General features: G+C 41.0%; 1 protein-coding gene across 6 annotated transcripts in view; it reads left to right on the forward strand.

The window, feature by feature from the left end:
* Positions 1-948: 948 nt before the first annotated feature.
* depdc5 (DEP domain containing 5, GATOR1 subcomplex subunit) overlaps positions 949-12,914 on the forward strand; it is a 31,283-nt gene continuing 19,317 nt past the window's right edge. For 4 of the 6 annotated variants that reach the window (XM_023398202.2, XM_087171796.1, XM_023398208.2 and 1 more), the window contains exons 1-26: positions 949-1,488; positions 1,589-1,676; positions 1,803-1,849; positions 2,489-2,574; positions 2,651-2,734; positions 2,817-2,866; positions 3,953-4,022; positions 4,323-4,401; positions 4,520-4,581; positions 4,690-4,759; positions 4,858-4,930; positions 5,020-5,123; positions 5,231-5,305; positions 6,310-6,444; positions 6,568-6,629; positions 6,706-6,779; positions 6,876-6,945; positions 7,050-7,089; positions 7,329-7,449; positions 7,535-7,758; positions 7,880-8,080; positions 8,895-9,030; positions 9,122-9,213; positions 10,174-10,233; positions 11,268-11,451; positions 12,406-12,566. In XM_023398202.2, the coding sequence (XP_023253970.1) occupies positions 1,431-1,488; positions 1,589-1,676; positions 1,803-1,849; positions 2,489-2,574; positions 2,651-2,734; positions 2,817-2,866; positions 3,953-4,022; positions 4,323-4,401; positions 4,520-4,581; positions 4,690-4,759; positions 4,858-4,930; positions 5,020-5,123; positions 5,231-5,305; positions 6,310-6,444; positions 6,568-6,629; positions 6,706-6,779; positions 6,876-6,945; positions 7,050-7,089; positions 7,329-7,449; positions 7,535-7,758; positions 7,880-8,080; positions 8,895-9,030; positions 9,122-9,213; positions 10,174-10,233; positions 11,268-11,451; positions 12,406-12,566 (2,506 nt within the window). In that variant the 5' untranslated portion in view covers positions 949-1,430. The remainder of the gene's footprint in view (positions 1,489-1,588; positions 1,677-1,802; positions 1,850-2,488; positions 2,575-2,650; positions 2,735-2,816; positions 2,867-3,952; positions 4,023-4,322; positions 4,402-4,519; positions 4,582-4,689; positions 4,760-4,857; positions 4,931-5,019; positions 5,124-5,230; positions 5,306-6,309; positions 6,445-6,567; positions 6,630-6,705; positions 6,780-6,875; positions 6,946-7,049; positions 7,090-7,328; positions 7,450-7,534; positions 7,759-7,879; positions 8,081-8,894; positions 9,031-9,121; positions 9,214-10,173; positions 10,234-11,267; positions 11,452-12,405; positions 12,567-12,914) is intronic. The other 2 variants (XM_087171795.1, XM_023398205.2) reach the window with 2 other exon arrangements.

Here is a 12,914-nt window from a genome sequence, read left to right on the forward strand (position 1 = left end):
AAATTTGAGATATTTAAAGTAAGGTTCAAGATCAATTAGAAACAACTTAAATGAGGGACTTAATTTAAGAATTACGCTTTATGAATATGAAATTTCCCTCGTAAAAAATCAGGAGGTTAACAGTATTGCATAAATTGTTAACCTTACATTCAAAATAAGAGAAAAATATTTTTCTCTTCAATGTTTATCACGTGTTGTTTTGCACAATATGTAACTTTCAAAGTGCATAATGTAAAACAATATGAGCAACTGTAGAACAAATAAGTTATGCTTTCTTGTTCAGTCTTATAAAAAGTACAATCCAGATGTCTAAACAAACATGAATGAAATATTGGATCATTTCATAGTGATATGTGGATACAGCCGACAAGACCCGATGAATCGGAGCAGGTTCAGACAAAAATTTGGAAATAATGCTCGGGTTTGGTCACGTCGGCCCAACAGTAGGCAGCTTAAGTACGCTAAAATTAGGATGCTTCGAACTGCTCATGACATTTTACGTGTGTATTATACCTATCCACATATAGAGTGGCATATATAAAATCAGGAGCCCACACGTGTTATTATGGTAAACAGGCAAGCTGTGACCAAGGTAAAGCATTTGAGTGACAGGATAGCCTCAGTGCTATACTTCCAGCTCACACTCTCTCGAGCTCGCGTCAGATTCAAACTGCAGCCCGTCCAGCGCTCTATGGCTTATGCTTAATGTCATAAGAATATAAATGCCTGACAGTGTCGGAACACGATTTACATAGGATGTACATGTATATTTAATTTAAAGAAACTGTATAATATGTATATAATTTGGGGGGATTTGTAAGTCTATAGGGTTATACAGAAAAAAACATGCGTCTTAATCCTCCAAAAGCGAAGACGGAAATAAGTGGAGTGAACCCTCTTGCTTCGCTAAGACACTCTTTGATCAAGGCTACACAAACAAGTCACATGTTTCCATGTTTTGGAGGAAGTAGCCATAGTGTTAGCTAGTTAGCTACTGAACTGCTTTACACCTCCATACTAAAAACGGTTGTTATGATTTATTTAATCTATATGGGTGTATTTTAAATGCAAGTATGCATTTGTTTGGCTGGCTGCTGCTAGTGTTCGTTAACTTACTTAACGAACTGTAAGTCAAGTCTCAAAGTAGCTGCATGCTAGGCTAGCAACATCTCATGAGCTGAGGAGAGACTGCTCAGGTACTTCTACATGTTTTGTACTATGTTCTACCTCTACTCTACCTCAAGAATGTGTTGAATACTTAAAAATTAAATTAACATAATATCTATATATTGAATTTATTGAGAGGCCGTGCATTCCTTGCAGTATTCCTTTCTAAAAGCCTGACAGCCAGCTGGGGTCAGTTTATTCTATCATGTCGTCATCGTGGGACAATTTAGACTTTTAACGTTTTGTTCCTAAGGGGGTTTATCATGAAGACCAACAAGTCATACAAGCTTGTGCTGCACAAGAAAGGTTTTGGTGGAAGTGGTAAGTGAGAATTTGTTTTCTAGTAGAATAAATCCATCTCTTTTCAAAAAAAAAAATGTTTTAAGATATTGTTTCTCAAATCAACTTTTCCTCTGAGCAGATGATGAGTTAGTTGTCAACCCAAAAGTTTTCCCTCAAGTCAGTCTCGGGGATATAATCGAGATCGCACACCCTACAGATGAATACAGGTGAGTTTGCATAGCAGAAGAATCGCTGTGTTGGGTAGTTTTCACACTTGAACAGATGTGTTTCAGTTTACATATCTTTGCACTACTCAGCCTATAATCTGGTGTTGTTTATTTTGAAATTCCCAGTCCTCTGCTGCTGCAGGTGAAGAGTCTGAAAGAAGACCTACAGAAAGGTAACTGATCCAATACAGTGTAGCAGCTGTATATCAGGAATTAGATTAGACTAGATCAAGTTAGACTTTAATTATCTCTATGTAAGCTTTTATTTATTTATTTCTTGGTTTTTAAATGTTAAGTTTTGCTACTTTTCTTTGTCTCTTTCGATACTAAACTGAATATCTTTGGGTCACCTTGGGCTTTAGGAAACTGATGGGTGTTTTTCACTATTTTCTGTCATTTTATTGACCAAACAATTTATCAATGCATCAACAAAATAAGTGGCAGATTAATCAGTAATGAAAATTATTGTTAGTTGCAGCCCTGCTGGAGATGGACGATCAACAGCATAACAGGAATACCTCACAGTTTAATGCAGCCCAAGACAACAGCCATTCAACACATCCTGGCTTTGTGATGCTTATGTTCAGTGTTTCTTGGCATATAGAGATTCAACTCTGAGGTCATTTTTAGGCTACAATCGTTTGTGTTCAATTATAGGATGTTTCTGTCATTTTGTCTAACTCTTACAATCTACTGTAATTGGACAAATATACATTAACTGCAACTGTTTTGATATTCTATTAATCAAAAAATGTTTGTGACAGTTATGTTGCCTGTTCACTACCCATGATGCATATGTTTTTCTTATTCAGAGACAATCAGTGTGGATCAGACTGTCGCACAAGCCTTCAAACTTCGTGCATACCAGGATGTCATTGTTAACATTGTCGACCCTAAGGTATATTTATTGTGAGTCCTCTGCAGCTCCTCCACCTCTCAGTGAAAGAGAATCTCTCACAGTTCTGTGTTTGTAGGATGTGACATTGGACCTGGTGGAGCTGACCTTCAAGGACCAGTACATTGGCAGAGGAGACATGTGGAGACTGAAGAAGAGTCTGGTAGGGCATGTGAATGTTTGTATATCTGTGTAATACTGTGTAACAGCACATGAGGATATAACTGTCACAATATTTATTCCAGGTGAGCACCTGTGCTTATGTGACGCAGAAAGTGGAGTTTGCTGGAATCAGGTATAAGCATACATTTCATTCTCTACACTCCATTTGCATAAATGCATTTAGAGTGACCAGCATACAAAGTGTGTAAAGGTTAAGAAAAAGGACAAAGGGAGCAGGTAAAGGTTAAAAGAGAAAGTTGAGATTTACATAGAGTGTATTCGGGAAGTGTTCAGGCCCCTTCACTTTTTTCACATTTCGTTATGTTGCAGCCTAATGCTAAAATAAAAAAAAACATAATTTTTCCCTCATCAATCTTCACTCAATAAATTTGGAACAACCCGGACTCCTCTAGAGGAGAAGGGTCTTGGTAAGAGAGGAGACCAAGAACCCAATGGTAACTCTGGCTGAGCTCCAGAGATCCTGTGTGGAGATGGAAAAACTTCCAGAAGGACAACCATCACTGCCACTTTACGGATCTGGGCTGAGTGTCCAGACGAAGCCTCTCCTCAGTGACAATTTGTAAAAAAGCAGCTAAAGGACTGAGACTGAGAGAAACAAGATTCTCTGGTCTGATGAAAGCAAGATTTAAGTTTCTGGCCTCAGTTCTCAGAGTATGGAGGAAACCACACATGATGATTAGATTGATAGAGACCACTGTTCTTCTCAGGAACCTTCAGTGCAGCAGAAATGTTTTTGATCCTCGACACAATCCTATCTCTGCGCTCTGCAGCTCCTTCCTCCTTATGGTTTCTGCTCTGATCTGCGTCGTCAGCTGTGAGACCTTAGATAGACAGGTGTGTGTCTTTACACATCATGTCCAATCAGCTGAACTGGTGGACTCCAGTCAGGGTGTAGAAACATCTCAGAGATGATCCAGAGAAATGGAGGAACCTGAGCTAAACTTCAACTGTCACAGCAAAGTGTCTGAATACTTATGTAATATTTCAGGTTTTTCTTTTTAATATATTTGCAAAAAAAATTCTGTTTCCACTTTATCATCACAGGGAACTGACTGTAGACTGTGTGTGACTGCAACATAACAAAATCTGTAAATTGAAAATGAAAAATGAAAATGGTAAATGGTCTGTTGATAAGAGTTTTTGGTGTTTTAACTCAACCTTCCCTCAACTTGTTCTCATGATGTTTCTGATTCTCTAGAGCTCAGGCCAGTGAACTGTGGGTGAAGGGAGAGAAAGTGACCTGTGGTTACATCAGTGAAGACACAAGGGTAAGTGTTCAGAAGGCAGATGTTGACGTTGCTGGTCACACATGATGATTGTTAATACTTGGACCAAGTGTTCAAAATGTTTGGATTTGATATTTTCATTTAACAAGGAATTGCAGTTTAGTGTACACCATAACTAGACCATCATGTGACCCCAGAAGTTCATACTTAAACCCAAATATTTTAAATTTTAGATATCTTTAAAGTAGGTGATTCATCTTTTAGCTGTGTGTGCTTCACTATAGCATTTATTTGTGTTTAGTCATTAACTTGTGTGATATGTCACATGATCTTATGACACAGGTGGTGTTCAGATCCACGTCTGCGATGGTCTACATCTTTATCCAGATGAGCTGTGAGATGTGGGACTTTGACATCTATGGTTAGTTGGAGCTCTCTGATTGGTCGTTCACACTTAATGAGCTGAATGTGATTGTTTTCCAGTGACATACAGGTTCTCATATTGACATGAACATTCTTACCTGTATGTTTTGTCTCAGGTGATCTGTACTTTGAGAAGGCTGTAAATGGTTTCCTGTCTGACCTTTTTGCAAAGTGGAAGGTTTGTGATTTTTCTTTTATTTACTTTTGTGAGTCTTAAATCCATTAATGATTCATTAATTACTAATTATTAATTACTAATCAAAATCACTGTCAAATGTTAATCTAGGAGAAGAACTGCAGTCATGAGGTGACAGTTGTACTTTTCTCACGGACGTTCTACAGTGCTAAAACTATAGGTGAGTCCTCTGTCTTTATCATCACATCGAGTCATGACACAGATGAACACAGCACCAGTGTGGAAACGTTTCTGTATCTTAGTTTTCGTTCTCCTCAGATGAATTTCCCGAGATCCTAAGAGGCTCCATCAGACAGGATCACGAGGGGCGTTTTTATGAAGACTTCTACAGGTGAGTTTACTGATGTGCTTTTATATGCTGAACAATAACAGACCGGACAGCAGTGGCGGATGATGAATCGTAACATGTTTTGTGATCAGGGTCGTGGCTCAGAATGAGAGGCGGGATGAGTGGACTACATTGCTGGTCACCATCAAGAAACTGTTCATCCAGTATCCTGTCCTGGTGCGACTGAAGGAAGCAGGTAGTGAACGAGTCCAGCTTTTGATCGACTGATGGATCTTTGGATCAGGAGCATTTTCTAACTGAGATCTTCCTTTGTTTATTTATGTTTATTTGCTCTCTCACCAGATGGATTTCCTGTGGGTTATAATTCAACTGCTGCTCAAGGAAACTACCTTGAGGCCATTAACCTTTCCTTCAACGGTGCGTACACTCATCCCAGAGCTGAATGGTTCTTAGAAAGAGAGGAAGTTCTCTAACTAAGAGCAGGTGTATTCAGGTACCTGGTTCAGTCAGGATTAGTTAACATCATTGTAGGATTTGTTGTTTGCATTGTGCAACTATATGAGCATACACTGAGAACACATTTCTTTAAAAAAAAAAGTAACATAACACATTTATATAGAACTTGTCGTAGTCAGCATCTGTGAGACTGCTGGTTTATTTCCACAGCTACCAACATGTGGCTTGTTGGTTATTTCTTACACCATGTTTCTTACCAGGCTGTAGATGTTAATTAGCTTGATAATTAGACTGAAATTTTGTTTTATTTCATTATTCAAGTCAGTTGATTTATTCGAATCATTGGAAAAAACTGGAGTAAAAAATTCAACTGGAGGAGGTTTGTTCTTTTTATCCATTTAAAAAATGTATTGGTTATTAACTTTTAAGTTCAAATTTTTTTAACATAAATACAGGAAGTCAAATTAATTAAACAACTAATTTTGTTTCACAGTGCTCACGTACTGAGACTTCTTGGACTGTCATAAACACAGAGGAGCTGTGCCAGCCAAAACTTTATGGTGGCTGTTATGGATCATGGCTGTGAATGTGAACAGCATGACCTGATGTGTACTCCATAGAGACATATTAGACAGACTTATTTTGAATTGTTTCCTGACCAAAAGCAGACGCTTGTTAACCAACAAGATTAAAATCTACTATTTAGAATAGACAAGTGTCTGTTACCAATTAAATTTATTGTGCAATGTCACCTGGATCAATTTTTACACAGAACAATGACTGTGTCCTCTGTGGATCTTGTCCCTATCACTGACCATTGTGAAGCCTTTTATGTCCAATATGAAGAGAAGGAATAATTTCAGCAAGTAAAATATGTTTTTCATATGAGCAAGTCGTGAGCTCGTCCTTTAACATCATCAGGTTCAGCTCAATCACTGATGACAGTCACCGTGTGTCTCCCACAGTGTTTGACAAACACTACATCAACCGTAACTTCGACCGCACCGGACAGATGTCAGTGGTCATCACACCCGGGGTGGGAGTGTTTGAGGTGGACCGTCTGCTCATGATTCTCACCAAACAGAGAATGATTGACAATGGTGAGTGTGATGACACAAACACACTTCAAACACACAAACTGAACAGATCTACCTGTTAGCAGAATTTAGGGATCATTGTATGAAGATAAATAATGTTGGTGACACATACTTTTCCCTCTTAAGGTATCGGGGTAGACCTGGTGTGTATGGGGGAGCAGCCGTTGCATGCAGTACCACTGTTCAAGGTAACGTGTCTGTGTTTGCGTCAGGCCACACACTGTAGCTGTGTGTTTCTAATGATGTGTGTCATCTTCTCTGTAGCTGCACAACAGGACGACGTCTGGAGACTCTCGTGTGGGAGACGACTACAACCTGCCCCACTGGATCAACCACAGGTAAGACAGCATGATTCACCATGAGAATAAAGACCAAGACAAGTATTATGTGTAATCAGCTGATCTATATCATGCTTCCATCTTTTTTGCCTGTAGTTTCTACACCTCAAAAAGTCTGAACTCTTGTAGTTCCTTCACCCCTCGAATCAAATTGGCTGGTCGTAAGGTACCGTCACGTTTCACAGCTCTGTTGTTTTACTTCAAAATTTAATTTAGCAAAAATATTTATTTTCTGTTTTAACGTCTCATTAAAATTACAATTATTTCTAGATTCATGCTGAAAAGTTCAAGAGCAGCAAGGACACGCACAGTAAGTTATCTTTCTGACATCTTTTTCATTTCTTGAAGCATGATTAGTGTTTCTCAACCTGGGGGTCGTGGCCCCCAAGGGGGGGTCACATTTGGCTTAGAAGAGATTGTATTGGCTGTAGGCAGCAGAGGTCACCTGTACCAACTTGATTATTCTGGGGCGGGGGCATGACTCTAAAAGGTTGAGAACCACTTACTCAGAAAAGTGACTTCATCTTCACGCCGACCTTTCTCTCTCAGCTCTGTGTGCTGCAAAGGACTCTGACAACAGCTTGCCTATCCAGGTGGACTATGACGCCTATGACGCTCAGGTGTTCAGACTTCCTGGTCCTTCTCGAATTCAGAGGAGCACCAACTTCAGGTATCTGACCCTTTGCATGGCACGAAACTCTAGACTAAACACAATGGAGACAGTTCCAGTTCCTGTTGAACCCTGTGTCTTTCAGAATGGGTCGGGACAAAGAGATGAGTGGGAGGAAGAGCTGGGGCTCGGTGGACGTCAGCGCAGGCATAGGGGCCTCCCCTCCTGTACGCTCTGGGGGTCCTGAGGAACAGCGGAGCCTGGCCTCTGATGATAGTCTGGGTCAGGTATCAAACATGCTACTGATACCCCGCATGCCTCCTGCCCAGTATGAAGTCAGCAGCTCTCTGGGATACACAAGCACCAGAGGTAACTATGCAGAGGTTTAGTCTGGACCTTTAGCCCTGATCATAGAACCAGTCCAGCTGGATTAGTCCGGGGAAGCTGATATGCTCCATCTTTATTGCTGTTCTGTTATCCTGTTGTCCAGAGTTGTTGGAGAAGATGATGGACTCTCAGCGGGACTCCAGTGCCCCGGGCAGGTTCACAGTAGGAAGTGCTGAGTCGACGCTGCACATCCGTCCAGGAGGTTACACCCCACAGAGAGCGCTAATAAACCCCTTCACACCCTCCAGGATGCCCATGAAGCTCACCTCCAACCGCCGGCGCTGGATGCACACCTTCCCCATTGGTGAGGTGACACTAACACTTCGCCCCCTGCCATTAAGAATTTATCTGAACTAGTTCAGGTGCCCCCGATCAGACCCTGCATTTTTCGCAGGTTGCAACCATGGAATCACCTGCCCTTAGCCTTACTGTGATTTTGTTGTGAAGTAAAATCACAGATCTTCACTTTATTTAAATATAAAGGCTACAGGAAGAGGGCACTCATTCTGGCTCTGATTTAGGCTGAGACACTGGATCCAGATATATCGTATGGAGGGAGGTTGTGAAACTTTGGGTGTAGCATGGAAGTCGTCATATATAAAGTTGTCTCTGTTTTCTGCTCAGAAAAATCCTTCATATAAAAAATCATGATCAACTACTGGCTTGTTTTAAAGGTCCATACAGTCTAAAGTTAGATGTCTATGTGTTGTTTGATTATAAAGCAGGTCTAGGTTCTATATTAATACTGTGAAAGTATCAAAGCCTCAGTCCACAGAGAAATGCTCACAGCCGGTATTCAGAAACTGAGCCTTAAAACCAGCCGTCAGGACTTCTGGAACTTTGTGATGTCACAACAAAACAGTCACTGCCCTCAGCCATGCCCCAGGCCCCGCCCACCTGGACCCACCATCCAACCTTTCAGGATTTGGTTTCTCCTAGTTTTTACCTGAAATCTGCTATAATTTTATTGGATCATTCAGAAAACAGTCAGCCAATCAGAAGAGAACCTCTTCTAGCTACCTTGTAAAGAAGTAAGAGCCAGAGTCTGTAGCTGTACTGTTGGCCTTGATCCAAGCAGCTGACTGTATGTAACAGTATGTGCCACTGTTGTTCTTTAGGTCCTTCTGGAGAGGCGATCCAGATCCATCACCAGACCAGACAGAACATGGCTGAACTTCAGGGCAGCCAGCAGAGAGACCCCGCCCACACTTCCGCTGAACTGCTGGAGCTGGCCTATCACGAGGCCACTGGAAGGTTAGACTCACCTACCATCAGAAAGAAGAAATTCCTTTGTAAATAGCTTGGAGCACAGACAGATGAGTGTTTATGTGTATCTTCATTTAAGGCGAACAACCTCCAGGCAAGTGGGAGACAATGGCCTCTACATTGGTGGAGGAATGGATGAGTTCACAGGAAGTCCAGGGAGCAACAACAGTGGTGATAAACAGAGTTTCTCAAACACACTTAGTATTTTAACCCTGCCTCATATGATTATTCTATAGCTCTGCTTTGTTTGCAGTGAAATAAGAAGCACACCAGACTTGTGACTGATTAACTTCATGGTCACTTTTCCAATTAAGTAATGAAGACATAAATATCAATATCATTGAGACCGGCAATATTATATATATTTTTCTTGATTTAATTAATCTACTTACCTGTTTGTGGATTCCCAGCCTGATATATCACATTCCTCTGTGCCATAGAGCATTGTTGTTAGGAAAAGATATCAGTAGACATGGGTGACATGTTCCTTCATCACCATGAACATAAACACTGTAGTTTATTCCCAGCTAATCCAAGAATGGGCAAAGAGGCGGAGCATGTGTGGTGCTGAGACTTCAGTTCATGCCGGTTTAATAACTGTGACAAGCATATGCTTCAGTTAGCATCATTAGCATAGCTGGCTGTCATGCTTGAAGGCTAATTCATTTGCCAGCTAATTAGCTAGTAAATGTGCTAAGCTAACAAGCCAGACACTGATACCTGCTAATTAGTGGTAACATATGAATAAGATAATACTAGAAATTCACTCACCCCAGAAAACAGGAGCACAGACTTCCTCATGTTCTGTCAGTGATCAACTTGGATATATGGTTGATTCCTTTCTGTTCTCTGTAAACTAAGTAAAACTTTACTGCTGCAACTATTGATCAACTATTTTGATAATTGATTATCAAATAACTGTTTGATAATCCCAAAAATCTGCTGGTACCAGTGTCTGAAATGTGAAGATTTGCTGTTTGTATTGATTATATATGATTCTACATGAAGTAAACAGGATATTTTGAGTCATTGCTTTCGGTTTTGAGAAACTGGAACTTTATAAAAATCCTTTCAACAGTGCATAGCCAAAAATAATTGCTGCTCTTTCTTTACTTCTTATCACTCTTACAGGAACTCTGACTAACCATGGCTCCTCATTTGAAGACTTTTCCCTCATCGGTGCCAATCCAAGTGAGTCCATCTGTCCTTCACAAAAGGAAAGACATGTCAACTGATCACAAACACTGTCATGAAGCCATTTACCTCATGATCAGGCAGATATTCAATAATTACCAAACTCATGATGCAATAAACCTTCAGAGGTGTCTTTAACCTGTGAGGGTTTATTCAGCTTCAGCAAGCAGGTTTCTCCATTGGGCGTCTGTCTCCAGGGGTCGCAAGTATAAAAGACTCTTACAGGTCATGTGGTCTGGGGTTACCCTCCTCTCCTCCCTCTATCTCTCTTTCTCTGTTTCTTATCTGTCTCTTCCTCTGGGCTTCTTCCTTTTGATCTGTAACTTAATTAATTTGATTAAATGTCACCAGGTTAAATCCTCTGATTAATTAGGCCTCCCATAATTTTCCTACAACATGACCTGTTTGCCTTCAACCAGCCTCATCCCTGCATGGCGGTGTGTGTAGTGTATTTCTCTTGATTTGACTGTTAAAGGTGCTTCTGTCAAACGGCTCTCTCTCTTCCACACAGTGTTTTGAGCTGAGAGTTTTCTCTCCATCTGAATGTTTTGCATGATGTAATATCTCTGCTTAAATTCACTCAGTCACTTCATTATTCACACCTCTGTTGAGCTCAGGACACATTTTCCACTTGCTTCTGAGTGACGCTGATCACAGACTGGGCCACAATCTGCATGTTTGATCACTGCTGCACAACCACAGCCCCCCAGGAATCATCAGGCCAGTAAAAATAACACTTGACTTGTTTTTTCTTCCCCTCTCTTCTACTTTCTCTTTTTTATGTTCTGTTTGTATCTTCATCGTCACTCTTTTCCATCTTCATCACTTCATTCTCTCTACTCTTCTTTTCACTCCTCTGTGCTGCCCCCCCACACACATGTACCGCTCCACTCTGGGTACATGCATTTGTCTTTTTTTGTGGGGATTTTGTGTGTGTGTGTGTGTGTGTGTGTGTGTGTGTGTTGTTGTGTGTGTGTCTGTGTGTCTGTCTGTGTGTCTGTCTATGTGTGTGTGTGGGGGTGCTCCTGAAGCCCTGCTGCTGTCTGCACCCCCGACAGTGCCCAGCTTCTGCTGCACGGTGGGGGTGGACTGGAAGTCTCTGACCACACCGGCCTGCCTGCCCCTCACCACCGACTACTTCCCCGATCGCCAGACGCTGCAGAACGACTACACCGAAGGCTGCTACGACCTGCTGCCACACAGTGACCTGGAGAGGTAGACAACATCCTGTCTTCACAATAAAACTGTCTATAGCCAGTCACTGTGTGCTAAACATTCAGCTGTTTATAAATCCACACACAGAAGGGAGTCAATTCCACTGAAGGCCCTGCTCACCTTTAAAAGGCAAAGTTTCTGTCGCCTCGATTTTATAGATTCAGGTTGATTTTCTTACCAAAAGGATTATCAATATGATGATCTGAGTCACATTTGTTATTACTGTGTACTCACAGCAGTAAGCTTAACGACTAGCAGCAAGTGGTGGAGCGAGTGCTGTCTTTGGCCCTGACTTTTGCCTCGGAGGCTACATACAGCCTAAAGAGAAGAGTCCAGACGCTGCTCAGGGCTGAAATAAGCACTGTCCAGTGTTTAACCCCAGGTGGAGAATTTCCTTGTGCTGGTGGCAGTGTGTGATCGATGTGCATGCACATTTTTGAATGGGAGTGTAACCCAGGATATTTTCTGTAGCTACAATTTACAGACATCCCCTAAACGCCTCACATGCAGGTTATCAGTAGACACTAGCTCAGCAGCTGCACACAGAGTCTCCACTCAGATACTGCAGCTCAGCAGTTCAGGTGTGAGGCCAAAAATGAGTTAGTTTGATAAGGGTGAAATAAGTATTCTAATGTACGATTTAACTAAACTGAGTGATTTTGGCATCATTATTTTGGTTACAAGAAAAAGTTTTTTTTACAGTTATTATTCTCCTAAGACGACACTAGAACTGAGCATCAGTTAAATTAGTGCTCTTCACAATATTATTATACTATATTTTCTCGAAGCAGGAAAAATAACATAAGCATTACAAAACATTTTTTTACGTACCTCCTCTATAAGGACAATGAGAAGAATCACATATAATTACTTCCAGTGAAAACTGCATATCATCAACTGCTGCAGATGTGACTTCTCTAGACCAACATTAGTCATCTATGTTTTCTTCCTCAGACGAGAGGATGAAGCTCCAGTGATGAGCGCGTCTCAGGTTTTTGAGGAGTTTATCTGTCAGAGGTTGATGCAGGGCTACCAGATCATCGTCCAGCCAAATAACAGGAAACCACAGCCTGCTGTGGCCACACCGCTCGGCAGCAGCCCTCTTTACTCCAGAGGTAACTGTGTGTTTTTTCAAATCCCATACATTATTGGATTATCCATTGTTAGAAAATGTCTGAATACCACCAAAGTATTTTTTTTATTAACAAAGAACTGAAAACAAGGCCTCATACTGAAATATCCATATGGCCATAGGCGGTCCAGACATGTACTAGGTTTTGACGAAGTCTTGTTGTAATATAGTCACTGTCAGAGTGTTTGAACATGTTTGAAGTAAAGTTGGCCTGGTGTTGGATCTTCACTGTAAAATATCTTTCCCAACTTTATGATCCAGCTAAACCAGTCACATAACATGAATATTTGTGATGACTGAAAAACAGAGAACCATCAACACACCTGTGGTG

This window comes from Seriola lalandi, unplaced genomic scaffold, assembly GCF_002814215.2.
Source record: "Seriola lalandi dorsalis isolate HSWRI2012SDOR001 ecotype SW California unplaced genomic scaffold, Sedor1 jcf7180002054981, whole genome shotgun sequence".
In the NCBI taxonomy this organism is placed as follows: domain Eukaryota; kingdom Metazoa; phylum Chordata; class Actinopteri; order Carangiformes; family Carangidae; genus Seriola; species Seriola lalandi.